This window comes from Ranitomeya variabilis, chromosome 1 (genome assembly GCF_051348905.1).
Source record: "Ranitomeya variabilis isolate aRanVar5 chromosome 1, aRanVar5.hap1, whole genome shotgun sequence".
In the NCBI taxonomy this organism is placed as follows: domain Eukaryota; kingdom Metazoa; phylum Chordata; class Amphibia; order Anura; family Dendrobatidae; genus Ranitomeya; species Ranitomeya variabilis.
Genome location: NC_135232.1, coordinates 723,967,656 through 723,988,663, shown reverse-complemented (window position 1 = coordinate 723,988,663; position 21,008 = coordinate 723,967,656). Strand labels below are relative to the sequence as shown.

Below are 21,008 nucleotides of genomic sequence, written 5' to 3'. Positions count from 1 at the left end.
CATGATCATAGACGATGCAAGCCTAACATAGTGCAGGTGGAGTCACTATGAGACTGTCTACAGGTAGAGTGCAATGCAGTGCATCACAGAATACATTGTGCATGTAGTGTAGCATCTCCGATGTATTTTACAAAGGTTGGAGGTGATCTGTGAGATATTCTGCAGGGGTGGGATCATGCTTGGTAAAGTAATCCGCATAGGAGGGGCACTGTTTTGTGTGTAACACTTCCTGCTCGGGTACTGGATGTTTCATGACGTTGCTTCAAGTATTGTAGGGTAATTCAGTCGCTGAGGTGGGGTTCAGACTAGCGGATTAAAAATAGCCTGATCTCCATCCACAAAACTCAGACAATTCTCACCCTTATTTTCATCAGCATTTTACATCCGTGTTAAATCTGTCATTAGTCATGAATACTTTAAAATGTATATGTTAATACTTGACACTGATCTCTCCGTCAAATCACATATCCAAGCCCTTTGCACTTCCTGCCGACTCCAACTCAAAAATATTTCCCGGATCCATACATTCCTCAACCAAGAATCTGCAAAAACCCTAGTCCATGCCCTCATCATCTCCCACCTTGACTACTGCAACTTCCTGCTCTGTGGCCTCCCCTCTAACACTCTCGCACGCCTCCAATCTATTGTAAACTCTGCTGCCCGACTAATCCACCTGTCCCCCCGCTATTACCTGGCCTCTCCCCTCTGTCAATCCCTGCACTGGCTCCCCATTACCTAACCACTCCAGTTCAAAACCCTAACCATGACATATAAAGCCATCCACAACCTGTCTCCTCCATACATCTGTGACCTCGTCTCCTGGTACTTTCCTGCACGCAACCTCCGATCCTCAGAAGATCTCTATCTCTACTCTCCTCTTATCTCCTCTTCCCACAATCGCATACAAGATTTCTCCTGCGCATCCCCTCTACTCTGGAACTCTCATCCACAACATATCAGACTCTCGCCTACCATCGAAACCGTCAAAAAGAACCTGAAGACCTACCTCTTCTGACAAGCCTACAACCTGCAGTAACCACCGATAGACCAAACCGCTGCACGACCAGCTCTACCCTCGCCTATTGTTTAATCACCCAAACCTTGTAGATTGTGAGCCCTTGCGGGCAGGGTCCTCTCTCCTTATGTACCAGTCATGACTTGTATTGATTAAGATTATTGTACTTGTCTTTTATTATGTACAGTATATCCCTCCTCACATGTAAATAATAATAATGTTAATAATGGCAACATATCGGTAAAAATCAGATCTATTTGGATGACCCATATGGGATCCGATTGTTTTTGCACACTGATAGACTTGTATAGGAGCATCTCACCTGAGATGTCGTAGAAACTAGTGCATGCTACGACGAGTGTCCGTGTGGAAAAACGGTCACTTGAACGTCCCTGCTAAATTACATTAGTCCTAGTGCTGTGCGATTTTTATTCTGACAGCACAAGTCCGAATCATATGCTTGTCTGAAAGAGCCCCAAGGGACCGCACACAGAGTATATGCACCCATCATAGCCAAAGTGCTAGTGCATATTGCCGAATTTCCACATAGACCGACAGTCAGCATGGAAAGAAATCGCAGGATGAGCTACAAGGAGCTACACATCTGTGGACGTAATTGTCCCATGTACATGATAGGAGCAGCAGTACTTCTTATGTACAAGTTCCATCTGCCTCATCTACACTCACCGTACAGCAATGGACTGATGAAATCAGAGTAAATAAATAATAATAATAAGTAAATAAAGATGATCTGAGCATTAATCACAGTGTTTGATCAGAAAGGAGTTCAGGGCTGCACCTTGCTGGATGTTGAGCAGAGCCCTGCTCTGCCTTCGGTGCTCTGCACCATGGTGGTCGCCAACCTCGGCCATCTCAGAATGTAAGAATGAACCTGTAGAATGTAAGCCGCAAGGACAGGGTCCTCTCCCCTCTGTACCAGTTTGTAATTGTAAATTTGTTTACTGTAAGTGATATCTATAACTCTGTATGTAACCCCTTCTCATGTACAGCACCATGGAATTAATGGTGCTATATAAATAATAATAATAATCTCATGTACTGAGATAAAACTTTTCCTCTGTTGGTGCTGACCCAAAGCTGAAACTAAATCCTATCATTTCGGGGTGTCTTCTAGTTTGTGACCTGAGAAACATCAAAATGAGCGAATCTCCAGGGAGCAGCTCCCTCTATGACCTCAGCAACTACATCCAGGTATGAGAAGGTGACAGGTGGAATAACCTGTGTCTATTAACTTGTGCGTGTCCTGGCAGGTGGGTGGAGAGAAGGGGTGTTGGAATACTTAGATATTGAGATATTGCTGTAGAAAAAGACACGAAAAAAAAAACACAGACAAATTGCATGTGACCAGTGACAAAAATTAAATAAAAACAAAACCAAACTTTTGCAATTGATTTTGTGTCTATTTTCACACATGCCCCATTTTTTTATTCATTTGTACCAGCTTACTATCATTTGCAGCTTCTACACAAATTTTATTTTTGTGTGGTGGTGACATTTTATGAAATTTTATTATTAGATTTTTTTTGTGTAAAAACAATCTACTTCTGTGGTGGCCAAAAAATGCCTCTGTCTAATTCTTCAATCTCAAACTGCGTAGACTAATCTATAACATTGGTGAAGAAAGCCAAAAAGAAAACTGCTGAGAAATACATATTAGAAGGAAAATTCTCCATCAGGCCGGGATCACACACAGCGAGGTACGGCCAAGTCTCGCAGGTTAAAACCAAGCTCTGGCACCGGCACTCCAGAGCAGCGCGTGCGGCCGTATAGCAATACATGGAGCTGCACACTCCGCTCCGGAGTGCTGGTGTCACAGCTTGGTTTTAACCTGCGAGACTCAGACGTATCTCGCTGTAGTGTGACTCCGGCCTAATGGATCAATGTCAACTATACAGCTGGTGATAGCTGGACAGGAGATTACTTTCTTACATATTCATGCTCATGACAACAGTTGCAGGAGGTTTAAGCAGATCAGGTTCTTGATGCATGAGAGGAAATGACAAAGTGTTCACTAAAGTCATCACGTTCCTGTTGGCCATATTTTCATGAACCCCAATGGCAGCTAAGCTGGATGCTGGTCTTAGCTATAAAGGTATCCCCTCAGTGTGGGAATCCACTCTTTGTACTGGTTAACAAAGCACAGGACCACTTCAGGATCATATTAAACTGATTTAATCTCATTTTACAGAGATACGACTCTGTCTCCAGTATTCGAAGCAGCAACTCCTCCAGGAAGGACTCACAGGGCAGTAACCGCAGCCTAGGTATGTGTCATGTCCAAGCACAATCTCTGCCCTGGACACACAGGAAAATATCTCTAAGGCCGGCGTCACACTACCGTAGAATATGGGCGAGTGCTATGCAAGAAAGCATCGCATAGCACTCGGCCCAGTGTTAATCTATGGGGCAGCTCACATCAGCGTTTATTTTCTTAGGCATATTCGACGTGCATGTAATATCGCAGCATGCTGCAATTGTATATCGTCTGAGACTCGCCAATGCAAGCCTATGGATGTGAGAAAAAAATTGCACAGCACTCGGACCATGCGAGTGCTGTCCGTTTTTTTTTACCCACCGGTGTCCTTTTAAAATTCATATGCGCTTACAGTAAAATCACACTGACAGATTAGAAGAGAATCAATAGAATAGATATACAGCTCTGGCAAAAATTAAGAGACCACCACATCAAATCCCTGTCATGGGCAGCTCAATCTCCAGACCTGAACCCCATTGAAAACCTCTGGAATATAATCAAGAGGAAGATGGATAGTCACAAGCCATCAAACAAAGAGGAACTGCTTACATTTTTGTGCCAGAAGCAGTGTGAAAGACTGGTGGAAAGCATGCCAAGATGCATGAAAGCTGTGATTAAAAATCTAAATATTAATTTCTGAACTCTTCCTCAGTTAAAACATTAGCATTGTTGTTTCTAAATGATTATGAACTTGTTTTCTTTGCATTATTTGAGCTCCGAAAGCACTGTTTTTTTTACATTTTGACCATTTCTCCTTTTCAGAAAAAAAATACAAAATGTATTGCTTGGAAATTTGGAGACATGTTGTCAGAAGTTTATAGACTAAAAGAACAATTTACATTTTACCCAAAAATATACCTATGAAGAGAAAAATAAGCAAACTGAACATTTAGCAGTGGTCTCTTAATTTTTGCCAGAGCTGTATACAGTTGTGCTCAAAAGTTTACATACCCCGACAGAATTTTTCTTTCTTGCTACTTTTTTCAGAGAACCTGAATGATAACAATAAAACTTTTTCTCCACTCATGGTTAGTGGTTGGGTGAAGCCATTTATTGTCAAACTACTGTGTTTTCTCTTTTTAAATCATAATGACAACTCAAAACATCCAAATGACCCTGATCAAAAGTTCATATAACCCATTTCTTAATACCGAGATCTAACATCAATGTGACAGCTTGTAGTCTTTTGTGGTAGTTGTGGATGAGGTTCCTTATTTTCTTAGATGGTAAAGCTGCCCACTCTTCTTGACAAAAGCCTCCAGTTCCTGTAAATTCCTGGGCTGTCTGTCCTAGTCCATAAATATCAGCCCACAGATGTCTGCATAGCCTTTGCTGGTTATTAATTATAGGGGGACCCTACTTCCTAAATTATTTTTTTTAGTGACCCCCATTTTAATAGTCAGTAAAGGCTATGTATACAGTTGTGAGCTGATATTAATAGCCTGGGAATCTCCATGGGTATTACTCCCTTAACAAGCTATAAACATCGGTCCCCAGCTGTTGGCTTTCCCTCTGCTGGTTACAAAAATTGCACGGGAGCCCACAACATTTTTTTCTGAAAAATAATCTTTTATTAATTAAACACATGTACAGTAATTTGCACACACACTGTACTAATTGTATTTGTCACTGACATCTATATATCTATTCTATTTGTATTTACTGTATGTTATCCATCCCTTCTACCCTGTCGGCTCCTGCAGTGATTTTACGGTACACGGCAGATGAATTGACGGCTTTTCTTTTATTTATCTATGCATGCAATATATATATATATATATATATACATATATATACATATATATATATATATATATATATATATATATATATATGTCACTGACATCTATATTTCTATGTATTCTATGTGCATATATACAGTATATATTCTATCTATTCTATTCTAACCTGTCACTGTGTGATTTCACTATGCACGGCACATGAATTGTCGGCTTTTATTCTATCTATTATACTGTATATATACTGCTCAAAAAAATAAAAAAAGGGAACACTAAAATCCCACATCCTAGATATCACTGAATGAAATATTCCAGTTGTAGATCTTTATTCATTACATAGTGGAGTGTGTTGAGAAAAATAAAACCTAAAAATGATCAACATAAATTACAACTAATATCCCACGGAGGTCTGGAGTTGGAATGATGCTCAAAATCAAAGTGGAAAATGATGTTACAAGCTGATTCAACTTCAGTGGAAATGCCTCAAGACAAGGAAATGATGCTCAGTAGTGTGTGCGGCCTCCACATGCCTGTATGACCTCCCTACAACACCTGGGCATGCTCCTGATGAGGCGGTAGATGGTCTCCTGAGGGATCTCCTCCCAGACCTGGACTAAAGCATCCGCCAACTCCTGAACAGTCCGTGGTGCAACATGACGGTGGTGGATGGTGCGAGACATGATGTCCCAGATGTGTTCAGGTCTGGGGAATGGGCGGGCCAGTCCATAGCTTCAATGCCTTCATCTTGCAGGAACTGCTGAGACACTCCAGCCACATGAGGTCTGGCATTGTCCTGCATTAGGAGGAACCCAGGGCCAACCGCACCAGCATATGGTCTCACAAAGGGTCTGAGGATCTCCTCTCGGTACCTAATGGCAGTCTGGCAGTCCTCTGGAGAGCAAATGGAGGGCTGTGCGGCCCTCCAAAGAAATGCTACCTCACACTATTAGTGACCCACTGCCAAACTGGTCATGCTGAAGGATGTTGCAGGCAGCTGATCACTCTCCACAGCGTCTCCAGACTCTGTCACGTCTGTCACATGTGCTCAGTGTGAACCTGCTTACATCTGTGAAGAGCACAGGGCGCCCGTGGCAAATTTGCCAATCCTGGTGTTCTGTGGCAAATGCCAAGTGTCTTGCACGGTGTTGGACTGTGAGCACAACCCCCATCTGTGGACATCGGGCACTCAGACCATCCTCATGGAGTCGGGTTCTAACTGTCCAGACACATGCACATTTGTGGCATGCTGGAGGTCATTTTGCAGGGCTCTGGCAGTGCTCCTCCTGTTCCTCCTTGCACAAAGGCTGAGGTAGCGGTCCTGCTGCTGGGTTGTTGCCCTCCTATAGTCCCCTCCATATCTCCTGGTGTACTGGCCTGTCTCCTGGTAGCGCCTCCAGCCCCTGGACACTACGCTGACAGACACAACAAACCTTCTTGCCACAGCTCGCATTGATGTGCCATCCTGGATGAGCTGCACTACCTGAGCCACTTGTGTGGGTTGTAGAGTCCGTCTCATGCTACCACGAGTGTGAAAGCACAACCAACATTCAAAAGTGACCAAAACATCAGCCAGAAAGCATTGGTACTGAGATGTGGTCTGTGGTCCCCATCTGCAGAACCACTCCTTTATTGTGTCTTGATAGTTGCCAATAATTTCCATCTGTTGTCTATTCCATTTGCACAACAGCATGTGAAATTGATTGTCAAACAGTGTTGCTTCCTAAGTGGACAGTTTAATTTAACAGAAGTTTGATTTACATGGAGTTATATTCTGTTGTTTAAGTGTTCCCTTAATTTTCTTTGAGCAGTATATATATATATATATATATATATATATATATATATATATATATATATATATATATATATATATATGTGTGTTTTGATGAATATTTTGATGTGTAATTGACATAGAGGATTGCTCTATGTAAAAGCTCATGTTAAAATCGTATTGCAATTGGATAGCAATCGCACTGCATTCAGATGGAAATCGGATGCTAGGTGTGAAAAATCGGATTGCACTCACATGACACTCACATTACACTCGTGCGACTCTCGGAAGGGAGACTCGGACCGATTTTTCATATGTTTAGTGTGACTCTGGCCTAATAGTTAGAATGGGCAGACTGGTTCCTAAGACACCACTTCTGACAACCCCATATGCCATCTAACAGCTGAATGCAATGCAGCCTGGCAACAGTCACATAGTGCCAATAAATATTGCCTTTTGGAACTAGGAAACTTCTTAACCCTTTTTAGCTGGAGGGCAGGATATTGAATGTTTTTTTAAGACTATTTTGCAACATTTCATAGCGATTACATTTCCTTTTGACTCACATCATGTACACAGAAAAGTTAAAGAAACTACAGGATAATAGAAACCTGAGCCAGCGCCGAATTCTTGACTCTCTCTGTACTGACTTTCCCTTTGTTGCAGACACAATAACCTTGTCGGGGGACGAGCGCGAGTTTGGGCGGTTACATTTTAGGCTGCGATATGTGACAGCTGTGGAGCAAATCTGGATTACAGTGCTACAAGTAAGCGAAACAGACAGAAAAGGCCTTTGTGCAAGATCAGGGTCCAATAATGCTCCCCCTTATGTTTCTGTGGCAGGAGCTGCTTGTAGCTTTGTAGGTGGTAGTGGCCCTCTCACCTCTTGGTCCCCTGTACGTCTGCACAGGTTGCACCAAAATGGGATGTCCACCCAGGCCTTTACAAGGGAGACGTTCCCTCGCCCGCACAGATGGACGTTTCACTATATGAATGTACACAACACACATTTTATTGCCAATTATTATTATTAGGACAATTTCCCATAGGAAGGTAATTTCCTTTATATCAGACATCAGGAGAATCCCATATTTGTGCATTGCTCAATATAAGAACCTCTCTGACAGATATGAGGGGAGTTTGCCCAGTTTAATGTCAATATTGCCCAATGTGTTTCAGTTCCTTATTAAAGATCTCTGCTTGCTGATAATGAAATTTACATTCAGAGACTGATAATTTGTCCTGATGGAATATTTTGTCACAGTTCAGTAACAATTTTATAATTCCAGGCAAAGCTGTGTGATCTATACCTAGTCTATACCTAGGAGGACAGATCAGTGTCCATCCTAAACTCCCGAAAAAATGTAACAAACTTCAGCAGTGTGAACAGGACTATGTTAGGACAGGTTTCAGCCTCTAAGGTGGTTTACAATTCATTGAGACACCAAGCAGATCTCAAAGCTGATTAGGAAGTGAAACATAAATATGTGCAAGACATTACTTAACAAAACCAGGATATTGACTGACAGGAGACTTTATAAATCTTATCTTCTTCCTTCTGATCTCCTCTTAGCTGATTTATAGCCTCAGAAACTTTCATAAATCAGTTGTCCTAAAATCAGGCGTGGAACTTGTATAGAAAAACAAGAATTGAAAGATTGACACCTGTTCTGTGTTTAGGAAACACTCCTGGTTTTGGCATCCAAATACTGACGTGTAAATAAGGCCTCAATGTAATTTCAAGACTAAACAGGTTTGTTAAGCAAATCTGGACTCCGTTTAACTATTCCTGGGGTGTTCTTGACATTTATTATAGAGTGACTTCCAGGCTGGTTGAAGATCAATTTCGTTTGCTACAGATGCAGAGATAGCAGGATAATTAATTTAAGACTATAATTACCTTGGTGTTAACAAGAACGGTCTCGGTTCCTCCTCAGCTGAAGGATCTGTACTGGCCAGCGAGCTGCGGGCACTCCCCAAATATCTACATTAAAGGAATTATTACCCTACCCAAACCCATCCAGTTCAAATCCTCTGCTAAAGAAGCCTGTCTGGTAAGTGAAGTCCTCAAGACATCATTATAGCTGCCTTCAAGTTTCCTCCAGTGTATTGGGGTATGGTGGTGACAGATATACATTGCTTCATGGGATCACTGATCCTTAGGGAGTAAGAATGACCCCTTGGTAAGTTAAAAAAGGGTCATGGCCCCCTGAGGTACCAAGACATTCAATCTTTCCTCTTCTCTTTAACCCAAAAGACTGCCATGAGGATCTGTAGAGTCCCATTGTCCGCAGAGCTGCAAATCTTGTAATTGAAGCTGTCAAGCCACCCAAAAAAGTGACCTACACTGCCACTAGGTGGTTATCCAAAAATTATAAAGGATCCTCCGAAACAATACATTTACAATCTATTCATAGGATAAATATACGATTACTGGGGGTCTGACTGCTGGGAACCCCATGACTTTAAGAATAGAGATCTCAAAGTTCCCTGTGTTAGCAGAGCAGTAGTGTGCATGTATGAGCACGGTTACATTCACTCTTATAAGACTGACCGAATGGTTGAGAAGTGAATGAAGCTGTGATCACTCAGAAGCAATGCCTCATCGTTCACACAGGGGATTGTTCTTGGGATGTGGGTCCAGCAGTTGGACTCCCAGTGATCATTACCTAGCTTCTAAGTATATTTTGTGAAAACACCCCTTTAAGCAGCACTTGGCTCTTTCCATTACTCCCATAGAGTCTGCATGGTGTGTGCTAGACCGGGACTCTGTTAAATCACCTCTTCTTCGTGGTTAAGTAGTAGGAAGAGAAACAAGGAACTCAGGACCCCTTTTAATGTGATCATGAAGAGACAATCAAACATTTATCACATATCCATCACAGATTGCAGTGGTTATTTTTCTACAAATACACTTAAATGAAGGAGGAATTCTTCTCCATCTTTACCATTTATAACACAACTGTTCTGTAAATATGAAAATATGCTACAAAGTGTGAATAGATTTGTGGATTTTAGGAAACCTGTCGGCATTGGCAGATAAAAAAATAGTCAGCAACCCTTCTTCAAATAGATGGAATAGATTATTATCTTGTTACTACAGATACAGATTATTGGCCAGAACAACCCTCCATCTATTGCTAGTTTAAAAAACAATTTGGAAAGTCAGATCGAGCAGTCAGATTGTGTTTTAAGGACATGTCATAGGGAACAAGAGGGGAAAAATCAGGTTTGCCCAAAGAAAACTGAGACTAATGATTTATTGTGCCCATATACTAGTGCTATACTGTGGCCAAATACATAATAACTCCATACAGTGCTCTCTGTAATACCACTATATAGTGTGACACAGTCTATAAATGTCAGTCCCATCTAAGTGGAGACCCCCCATTAACAGCATTTAATATTTATCAACGGGGTAAATTAAAAGAGTATGAATGATCACTGTGAATCCGGCTGCTGTGACCTCGACTAAACCCAACAATTGGATGTCAAAACTTTCCTGTGTGAATGAAGTGATATTTGCACATTTACAACTACCTTCCCAATAGGCAGATAGTTGTACATTCTCACTATCATCCATTCATTTATTTAGGGGACTATGGGCCCTCGGGTTCTCAGGCAATAATGGTCTCAACATTCGGGTTCCCACAAATCATAATTAGTCTCCAAATGGTCAGTGACGTTTTAGCCAAGATGCCAGTTTTAATGTGGGAGTTAAAATAGTTGGGCAGGTTGAGCAGTTGCCCAATTTTCCCCTAATATATCCAGCCCTTAATGCACCATATTCATTTTATCTTCTTCCTCTACAGGATGTGGAATTCATGGAAACGTTTGTATTTGCCATCAAACTACAAACTTTACAGAACGTGCGGCTGGTGTTTAAGGTCCTGAGTTTGACCCCACGTAAGAGGACCATCAGCAAGTGCTCGATATCACTGCGGGACCTAAGCGAGGTGGAGATGGAGCACTGTCTGGAAGTGGTGCCGTCTTCAAAAGTATCGGTGAGCAACCACCCTTTTTGTGAGGCTTTTGTATATTTCCTTCACTGATCAAATCACATTTAGCTGCAACATATTCAGTTTAGAAATGTTGTGGATATCAACCATGCTGCTGTGAAAAATTAATGTCCAGGCGTATTGGAGATGAAGGACGATGGTTTATTCTCAACACATTTCAAAGTCACTAGGACTTCTTCCTCAGGAGATGCTATATAGTCCTTCTTCTCCAATACGCCTGGACATTAATTTTTCACAGCAGCACGGATGATATCCACAACATTTCTAAACTGAATATCCTGAGTCGGTCACCAGTTTGACCAGTGGATCTGCGCAGCTGTTAAACTCTGAGGATTTTTTTATGCTATTCTCTTGGAAACACTAGGTGAGTGCAATCTCATTGTATATTTCAAAATCTCCATCAGATAAGACTCTATTGCGCTTTTCTTTCCTGCAGTATTGTTGGTTATTTGGCTGCAGCACACAGAGGTGAAAGTCTATCAGCAAGCTTTCTGAGCTCCTCTCCTGATATGGCCACAACAAGGTTCAACTTGTCTTTGATGTGGTCTGTTGTCACTAAATCGGCTGAGAGGAGCTGAGAAAAAGATAGAATCTGTCAGTGAGCTTCTGATTGGGAGTTTGTAACTCATCTATGTTAACTCATGCTGCAGACAGCAATGTGCAGAGAAACATATTTTCTAAAAGGTGCAAAATTTTAATGAGACCCAATTGCAAAAAATGTTAATTCTCCACTTTGGATAATCCCAACTTAGCAGTGTCCTTTATAATTTGATCACAGATCATCCAGTGATCTAACAGTGATCATCTGTAATCTGCAGGGAAACCAGGCAGAAGGTGTTTATTTTCTCTGTAATGCCCCCACAGGGAAAATGAGGACTTACGCAGTGTTTATTTACAACATTTGGGATGTCCATGTAATGTAGGATAGTACAGGTTCTCCAGAGCAACAAATGCTCTCTTTATTTACTTTCTACTATGACCAATATATGAGGAGACCTGCATATAAACTTGTTAGTTCCTAAAAGGGTGTAAGAAATTGGGTCCTCCAAACTGTAACAGCGTAACTTCTGTGCTAACATTCAAAAGATCCCTAAAGTAAAAATGTATTAGTCTTCACTCGTATATCAAGCCCTTAAAAAAAGTACCAATTGATGTAAGTACTATATGATTGCTGGGATCCTCAGCCAATCTGCACAGATGTCTATCAGAAAGAAGTGGGGGTTGAGCAGGTTAACCATGGCCATCTCCACTCACATTGTTTTCTATGTTCTGCCGGAGATAGCCAAGCACTGGTGTCATGATCCATTTTTGGATTTGTGGCAGATCTGGTTCCATGGAGTTAAACCTTTTTTCCTTTTGGACTATCGGAGGTTAATGTCATTTTTTCCCCTCTGGCAAACTGGTGTAATTGCATTGCTGCTGGGTCAGCTGATGTGGGCGGTGACCACTCCCACCATCCTTTAAAAGGTCACCAGGTGCAACAGCTGACTGTCAGTGTTAGAGCAATCTGCAGTGACCAAGCTGGAGTAAGGAGCTCTCTGGGAGCAGTGGTGCTTCTGCTGAGTTCGCTGATCTGGTGCCATTCTTCTGCTGTGCTTTGCAGCAGAGAAAGCTAAGTGTGACATTTTTTTTTTACCTTGTCCCTTTGGTGTCTGTCACTTCCCCATGTGTTTAATATCTGCAGTGATGCTCCTAGTGCCCGTCACCGGCCAGTGCACTAGCCAGGGCAGAGTTAGGTGACAGTTAGGGATGAGGTATCCTGACGGTGGTGGGGGGGAAGGACCCGCATAGGGCATTAGGGGAGCGCAGGCTCAGGTTTGAGCTCAGGTGGTGACCATTCCCCATTCCCTACGGGTAGGGCCTTCCTCTCACCTATACCATCCCCGTTGTATGTGTATTGTGCCATTAGCTGACCGACCATCCTTTGGGTCGAGTCACACCGTGATAGTCACCGCGTGACAACTGGAAAGAGGATAACCACTTTAATGACTATGCTGTACATTATTTTATCATGACATTACAATAATAATATTTTATTGGCAAATATTATAGTCTTGCAGCAGATCACGGTAAGCAGAAAACTGGCAGAGGTCCCAAATAGAATAGATTCGACCCTTGGGCTTTTTTGACTCCCTATATCCTACCTTACAATAGAAATCACATCTCTAGATGCATCACAAGGAAATTTGCAATAAAAAAATGGAAACCAGGAAAGTTGTGAGAATGACCCGCACTTTGCCAGTTCTCAAGATACTGTTGATTTTCCATTAAACTTTTTCAAGAAATATCTCAAAAGCCAAACAAGCCCCAGCACGGACGATTGTGATGTGATCCGGGTCCAGTATTTGTCTTTTCATCTGTTGTCAGTAAGGGGCACTATATTATCGTGCGCCGGTCTTTGAAGTGGTGGGTGCGTGAGTAAACACTTTTATTCCCAGGGAGAGTGCAGTATTATAGAGGATGTGACGATTGTTGACACGAATATACTTTTTTTTTTCCATGTTTTATGGGATGGAAAGTTGTGTGTTGGAATGTTGGTCGGCTGGGTCTAATGGATATGTAATAGTTTGCTCTCAGTATTGTCCTGCTGATATATGTGTCTGACCTTTTCTGATTATGCAACTCCTTATCTGTAATAAGTAAACTGTAACCCCTGCTGCGCAAGATGCACTCCGCCATTTTATACTAGGGACTAGGGGTGAAAAATAACATGGGTGGTTGGAGTAAAAAAATCCACCCGTTCACTGGGCATTAAAGGGAAGTTTTCTGCCCAATATTAATACCGCTGCTCAATTAAAGGGATTGTCCACAAATGGGCATCCCCTCATTAATGGCCCCAGGAAACTGAAAACAATTTAAAAAAAACCCACTCGCCTCCAGGAATGGCACTGTTCCTTTGTACTCAGTGTTGTGTCCAATGACTGGCTGCAGCGCTCACATCCTTGCTGAATGTTTATGTCACAGGATCGGAGGTGGATGCAGTGCTAAGTGCAGCGGTACCAGTACTGGAGAAATCTTTTAATTTTTTTCCACCTCTCCTGGACCCATCAATAATTCTCAGTCAGCCTTTTTACAAGAGCTATGTAAATCGCACAGTCTGTGCTTCTGACTAGATAGGAGCGAATTTGCTCAGGCTCCCTCTTATTTAGCAAGCTATAGCGCTTGCCAAATACGCTGCAGAGGAAACCTTGCTTCCTGGATCGCGCCGGCTGATCGACTCCGCAACTGCATGTGGCGCGGCTGTGTCACAGTCATGACACATGCATGGAGATCCTGTTTGTTGGGCTCTCCATGCATGTGTCGTGACTGTAAGGCTACTTTCACACTAGCGTCGGTACGGGGCCGTTGCACTGCGTCGGCGCGACGTACCGACGCATACTGTGCAAGCGCCGCACAACGGGGGCAGCGGATGCTGTTTTTCCACGCATCCGCTGCCCCATTGTGAGATGCGGGGAGGTGGGGGCGGAGTTCCGGCCGCGCATGCGCGGTCGGAAATGGCGGACCGTCGGCACAAAAAACCTTACATGTAAAGTTTTTTGCGGTCCGCCACAACACGACGCAACCGTCACACGACGGTTGCGATGTGTGTCAATATGTCGCAATGCGTCACTAATGTTAGTCTATGGGGAAAAAACGCATCCTGCAGATGACTTTGCAGGACGCGTTTTTTTCGTCAAAACGACGCATTGCGATGTATGCAAAAAAAAACGCTAGTGTGAAAGTAGCCTAACACAGCCGCAACACATACAGCTGAATGATCCAGGAAGCTGGGTTTCCTCTGCAGCTTGTTCGGCAAGCGCTATAGCTTGCAGAATAGGAGGGAACCTGAGCAAATTCGCTTATCTCTACTTCTGACAATGATGATTTTAGGGCCCACACAAATGGTCCAGCCCTCAGGCGATCTAGCATTTTGCTAGATCATCCTCATATTTACCCCGCCCGATTAGCTGCTTGTCAGCCTATGTAGCAGGGACTTGCTCCGCCAAGACTAGCCTCTTCATCAGGAGGTAAATATCATTGATGCTGTCACATTGACAGGTACTTGCTAACTACGTGCATGGCAGCCTGTACTGTACATTTATCCTGGGTGCCTGTCAAAACCATCATTGCCGCTCATCTCCCATTGTACTGGCGAACGGCGCTGGAGCAACCCTTTTAGGCTACAGGACTTCCTACTATCTACTAAATTGTACAGGTCCTTCTCAAAAAATTAGCATATAGTGTTAAATTTCATTATTTACCATAATGTAATGATTACAATTAAACTTTCATATATTATAGATTCATTATCCACCAACTGAAATTTGTCAGGTCTTTTATTGTTTTAATACTGATGATTTTGGCATACAACTCCTGATAACCCAAAAAACCTGTCTCAATAAATTAGCATATCAAGAAAAGGTCCTCTAAACGACCTATTACCCTAATCTTCTGAATCAACTAATTAACTCTAAACACATGCAAAAGATACCTGAGGCTTTTAAAAACTCCCTGCCTGGTTCATTACTCAAAACCCCCATCATGGGTAAGACTCGCGACCTGACAGATGTCAAGAAGGCCATCATTGACACCCTCAAGCAAGAGGGTAAGACCCAAAAAGAAATTTCTCAACAAATAGGCTGTTCCCAGAGTGCTGTATCAAGGCACCTCAATGGTAAGTCTGTTGGAAGGAAACAATGTGGCAGAAAACGCTGTACAACGAGAAGAGGTGACCGGACCCTGAGGAAGATTGTGGAGAAGGACCGATTCCAGACCTTGGGGAACCTGAGGAAGCAGTGGACTGAGTCTGGTGTGGAAACATCCAGAGCCACCGTGCATTCCCCAGGTAAAGCCACTTTTGAACCATAAACAGCGGCAGAAGCGCCTGACCTGGGCTACAGAGAAGCAGCACTGGACTGTTGCTAAGTGGTCCCAAGTACTTTTTTCTGATGAAAGCAAATTTTGCATGTCATTCGGAAATCAAGGTGCCAGAGTCTGGAGGAAGACTGGGGAGAAGGAAATGCCAAAATGCCTGAAGTCCAGTGTCAAGTACCCACAGTCAGTGATGGTGTGGGGTGCCATGTCAGCTGCTGGTGTTGGTCCACTGTGTTTCATCAAGGGCAGGGTCAATGCAGCTAGCTATCAGGAGATTTTGGAGCACTTCATGCTTCCATCGGCTGAAATGCTTTATGGAGATGAAGATTTCATTTTTCAGCACGACCTGGCACCTGCTCACAGTGCCAAAACCACTGGTAAATGGTTTACTGACCATGGTATTACTGTGCTCAATTGGCCTGCCAACTCTCCTGACCTGAACCCCATAGAGAATCTGTGGGATATTGTGAAGAGAAAGTTGAGAGACGCAAGACCCAACACTCTGGATGAGCTTAAGGCCGCTATTGAAGCATCCTGGGCCTCCATAACATCTCAGCAGTGTCACAGGCTGATTGCCTCCATGCCACGCCGCATTGAAGCAGTCATTTCTGCCAAAGGATTCCCGACCAAGTATTGAGTGCATAACTGAACATTATTATTTGATTGTTTTTTTGTTTGTTATTAAAAAACACTTTTATTTGATTGGACGGGTGAAATATGCTAATTTATTGAGACAGGTTTTTTGGGTTATCAGGAGTTGTATGCCAAAATCATCAGTATTAAAACAATAAAAGACCTGACAAATTTCAGTTGGTGGATAATGAATCTATAATATATGAAAGTTTAATTGTAATCATTACATTATGGTAAATAATGAAAATTAACACTATATGCTAATTTTTTGAGAAGGACCCGTATGTATAACCTGGCACAACAGTGGGGAGTTTGCTCTGGATTATAATATATATATATATATATATATATATATATATATATATATATATATATATATATATAGGACAGATCATGGATGGCATTGCATTTTGGGAATATTAATTCAACCATAACTTTTACACCAGGTACTAGTATAGGTTAGGTACAGGTACGGGATGATCACCCGTAATGTAATCTCACCCCTGTTAATGGTGTTACATCTTAGCCAGTAATGTAATAATATTATAATCGCAGGACCAGCACGGTGCCAGACAGTATAAAGTACAGAATGTTATTTGTGGTACAAGGGTCTATTGTTCGCCCGCCTGACATCTATCCTGTTCTGTTTGCCCGTTTATCCAGGCCTGTCAAGCGGAGCTCCTGATCGGGACGTGTTTCCAGGCAATAAATAGCAGGATTCAGTTACAAATCCTCAAGGCTCAAAACCTGCCAAGCTCGTCCACGCCGCTGTCCATAAGTACGGCTCAGTCTGTGTCCTGTCCTGATACTACATGTTATATTGGTGCAAGAACAAAGCACCTGGTTGTAGCCACTTCCTCGTCCACTGACCCGAATTGTTTAGTGGGAGTCATTGTTCTCAATAATTCATGGCACAGAGACTGGAGAACAGTCTATAGTGGGAACCATAGCGGTCCATCCTCGGACCTACACCTTACAGTGTGCAGGATAGCTAACACAGAAGGGGAAAACATACTATCGTGGAGGGTATTTTGGAGGCTTGGGTGTACAAATGCTAAAAGGGTAACTAAGTGCACCTGGAGAATGCAACCAAGTGGTCTCGAAGGAGTGACCCAAGGTGTCTGGAGCGGGGGGGGGGGATACAGAGGGCATGGGGGGGGGGGAACCAGGGCATCTAAAGAAGGGTGAACCAGGGGGCTTGGAGGATGGCTACCCTGGTAATTTGGAGAGGGGTGCAATGGAAAGCCTGGAGTGGGGAACAGAAGGGTGCATAGACGGGCCTGGATATAGAAGATCTCGACGCCCAGAGAATATGCATGCTCAGCTATAGCCGTGTGTTCATGTAGATTGGGGATTGGGTTTAGGGAAATAGCTGTCAGCCAAACAGCTGACAGCTAACCAACATGTCCAGACAGGTTTAGTCACAGACTCTCACAGCTTTCTCCATCATCTTTGCAGATTTCTACGTCAAGGCCGAGATGTTCAGCACGGAGGGACTGCTCTACAAAAAGAAAACGCGACCGCTAAAATTATCAAATTCTCAAGTAAACTGGGGGGAGACCATGATTTTCCCAGTGACGCAGAAAGAGGAGGGAATCAACTTCCTGATAAAGCTGTACAGTCGCAGCTCAGTCCGACGGAAACACTTCATCGGGCAGGTAAGGACGATTTTTTGCCCCTGTAATATTTGTTAATTCACAAAGTGCAAACCTGCTGGGATATTCTTAAAGAAGGCCATGATCAATAAATTAATCATACAGAAAAGATGTTGAAAGGTAAATGCTATTATATATCAGGCTACTCAGAATGACAGGTCCTACTCACACAGATGAGGGGGGGCTATCCGCAGAAAAAAAGGCGACAAATATGTGTTTTTTTTTAGAATTAAACATGCGATAATCAACCATATATTGCTGGGGCTCCTGGAAAAAAACAATAACATTTTATGCCCAGTATGCCCAAGTGCTATGTTTGGCTAATAAACAGTAGGATAACGAATCCAACGAGTGCAGTTGACTGATGGTCACATCCTGAAGTGTAACTGCTGAATTCCTCAACCAGATTTGCAGCCAAGAACAAATAAACTTCTGACCTATTTGCTAGAATTGTTCGAATATTTTGCAAAATCATAAGAGTCCATCTATATAATACATTACTACAGTTAGCATGCCGTCCAAATATTTATGGAGGATTGCCCTCTCTATACAGCTGTCTCTCAGCTTGGGTGTGGAGACTAGCGAGTATGACTCCATACAGAGCAGAGACACGAGGGATTCCTGCAGAAGCAGCATTAGGAACATTATACAGCAGTACTGAGCAGTATTGCTGTGAATTCAGCCTTGGGAGGAGATGCACACTTACTAGAAAGCAGCAGGATAGAGAACTCTGATGAATAAGAGTCAGGCAGTGTAGCTGTGAATCAAGCCTTGAGATGATATACTAACTAGAAAGCAGCAACATAGAGGACATTAATGAGCAGAGTTAGGCAAAGTAGCTGTGATTACAGCCCCAAGATGAAATACACAATTACTAGAAAGAAGCAGAAGCATAGATGACATTATTCAGAAGAGTCAGGCAATGTAGCTGGGAATCCAATACTTGTATGAGATAAAACATTTACTATAAAGTAGCAGCAACATTGGGGCTTTATACGACAATACTGAGCATTGTAGATATGAATCTAACTTTGGAGTGAGAGCAAACACTAAAGGTACCTTCACACGAAGCGACGCTGCAGCGATAGCGACAACGATGTCGATCGCTGCAGCGTCGCTGTTTGGTCGCTGGAGAGCTGTCACACAGACCGCTCTCCAGCGATCAACTATGCCGAGGTCCCCTGGTAACCAGGGTAAACATCGGGTAACTAAGCGCAGGGCCGCGCTTAGTAACCCGATGTTTACCCTGGTTACCAGCGTAAAATCTAAAAAAAACAAACAGCACATACTTACATTCACGTCCCCCTGCGTCCACTTCCTGACTGACTGAGCGCCGTACAGTGAGAGCAGAGCGGTGACGTCACCGCTGTGCTGCTTTCACTTTCACTTTGCGGCGCTGAGTCAGAGGAGGAAGCAGACTGCAGGGGACGCAATGTGAGTATGTGCTGTTTGTTTTTTTTACATTTTACGCTAGTAACCAGGGTAAACATCGGGTAACTAAGCGCGGCCCTGCGCTTAGTAACCCGATGTTTACCCTGGTTACCAGTGTAAAATATCGCTGGTATCGTTGCTTTTGCTTTCAAACACAACGATACACAGCGATCGGACGACCAAATAAAGTTCTGGACTTTATTCAGCGACCAGCGACATCACAGCAGGATCCTGATCGCTGCTGCGTGTCAAACGAAACGATATCGCTAGCGAGGACGCTGCAACGTCACGGATTGCTAGCGATATCGTTATAATGTCGTTTCGTGTGAAGGTACCTTTACTAGTCAGCAGCAACATGGATGACATTGTAGATATGAATCTAGTTCTGAGGTGAGAAAATGCTCACTAGACAAAAGCATTAAGATTATACAGCATGTAAGACTATTCCTACTGAGTGTGTTGGGGGACACTCGCTTGGCCGCGATATTCAGCACACGGGCACGGGTTTTTAAAACAAAAAAAAACAAAACGGTTTATTATGCCTCATAAACCATACCGTGAGCAGTCCATTTACATACTGAACCAGGACCTCACTTTAAGTTTCAGGCCCTTACTCTGTGGCAACTAAACACACTGGTCCTCACTGACCAGTTGCCGAGGGTTACCACACAGTTCATGTTACAAGCACCGACAGTTTATGGAGGTACCTTATGGGAGCTCCTGCTCCATCTGCTGACTCCTTGTCAGACCTCTTTCCTGGGGAAACTGCCTTACGGGGTTCACCAACTTGCCTGGCCGGCACACATCAGTCAGTCCAGAGCCACCGAAGGCCGTTAGCGTCCCCAACACCGATCACCGATCATCCAGGTCCCCAGTCTCTCAGGTGCTCCAAGAAGACTCCACTCACAGGAGCTTCTAACACAGACTGTCCAGGACCATGATCACACTGTGGTCTTCAGAACGTCCATCCCACCTGGGACCGTCCAACACAGAGGCATGTGGCCTGTCTGGGTGCTATTCAGGACTTAGTCCAACACTACAGGCCACCAGGTCCAAACCATGTGCTTTCCAGGAAGCCTCCTCCCAGGTCTTCCAACACAGGCTTCCAGGACCTTGCACTTGGACCATTCAGATCCAAACACTGGAACCACACAGGAACCATGTGACCCACACCCTGGCCACATTATGTACCCGTAAGCACACCCACAGTAATGGATCACCTGGGCTGGTCACGTGATCCTGACATCACTGCAGGTCGATTCTCACGGCCTCAATACGACTCCGTGCACATACCGGGGAGACCATGCAGCGCCCCCTACCTGTTACAGGGGTCACTGTATCACAAGCAGTACTGAGCAGTGTAAAAGTGAATCCAGCTCAGGGTGATATAAAACACTTGCTATACAGCAGCAGTATCAGTCTGTCAGCGTATCTCTGCCTGTCTTTCACTCAGCTCATACGTCCCTTCTCCATACACTACAATAGGCAGATGTAATCTGATATCTCTACTGTATAAGCTGATCTCTAGATTACAAAGTTTATTATCTCTATCTGTACAAATGATTTATGCAAAGTTTGTTAACAGTAGCGACTATTTAAGGACGATTTATAAAATA

General features: G+C 43.3%; 1 protein-coding gene across 1 annotated transcript in view; it reads left to right on the top strand.

Moving 5' to 3' along the window:
• TC2N (tandem C2 domains, nuclear) overlaps nt 1-21,008 on the top strand; it is a 40,757-nt gene that overhangs the window by 16,017 nt on the left and 3,732 nt on the right. Inside the window, exons 5-11 of the mRNA XM_077249277.1 lie at nt 2,151-2,227; nt 3,225-3,300; nt 7,467-7,567; nt 8,738-8,854; nt 10,613-10,804; nt 16,970-17,084; nt 17,765-17,964. Coding sequence (XP_077105392.1) covers nt 2,151-2,227; nt 3,225-3,300; nt 7,467-7,567; nt 8,738-8,854; nt 10,613-10,804; nt 16,970-17,084; nt 17,765-17,964 — 878 coding nt within the window. The remainder of the gene's footprint in view (nt 1-2,150; nt 2,228-3,224; nt 3,301-7,466; nt 7,568-8,737; nt 8,855-10,612; nt 10,805-16,969; nt 17,085-17,764; nt 17,965-21,008) is intronic.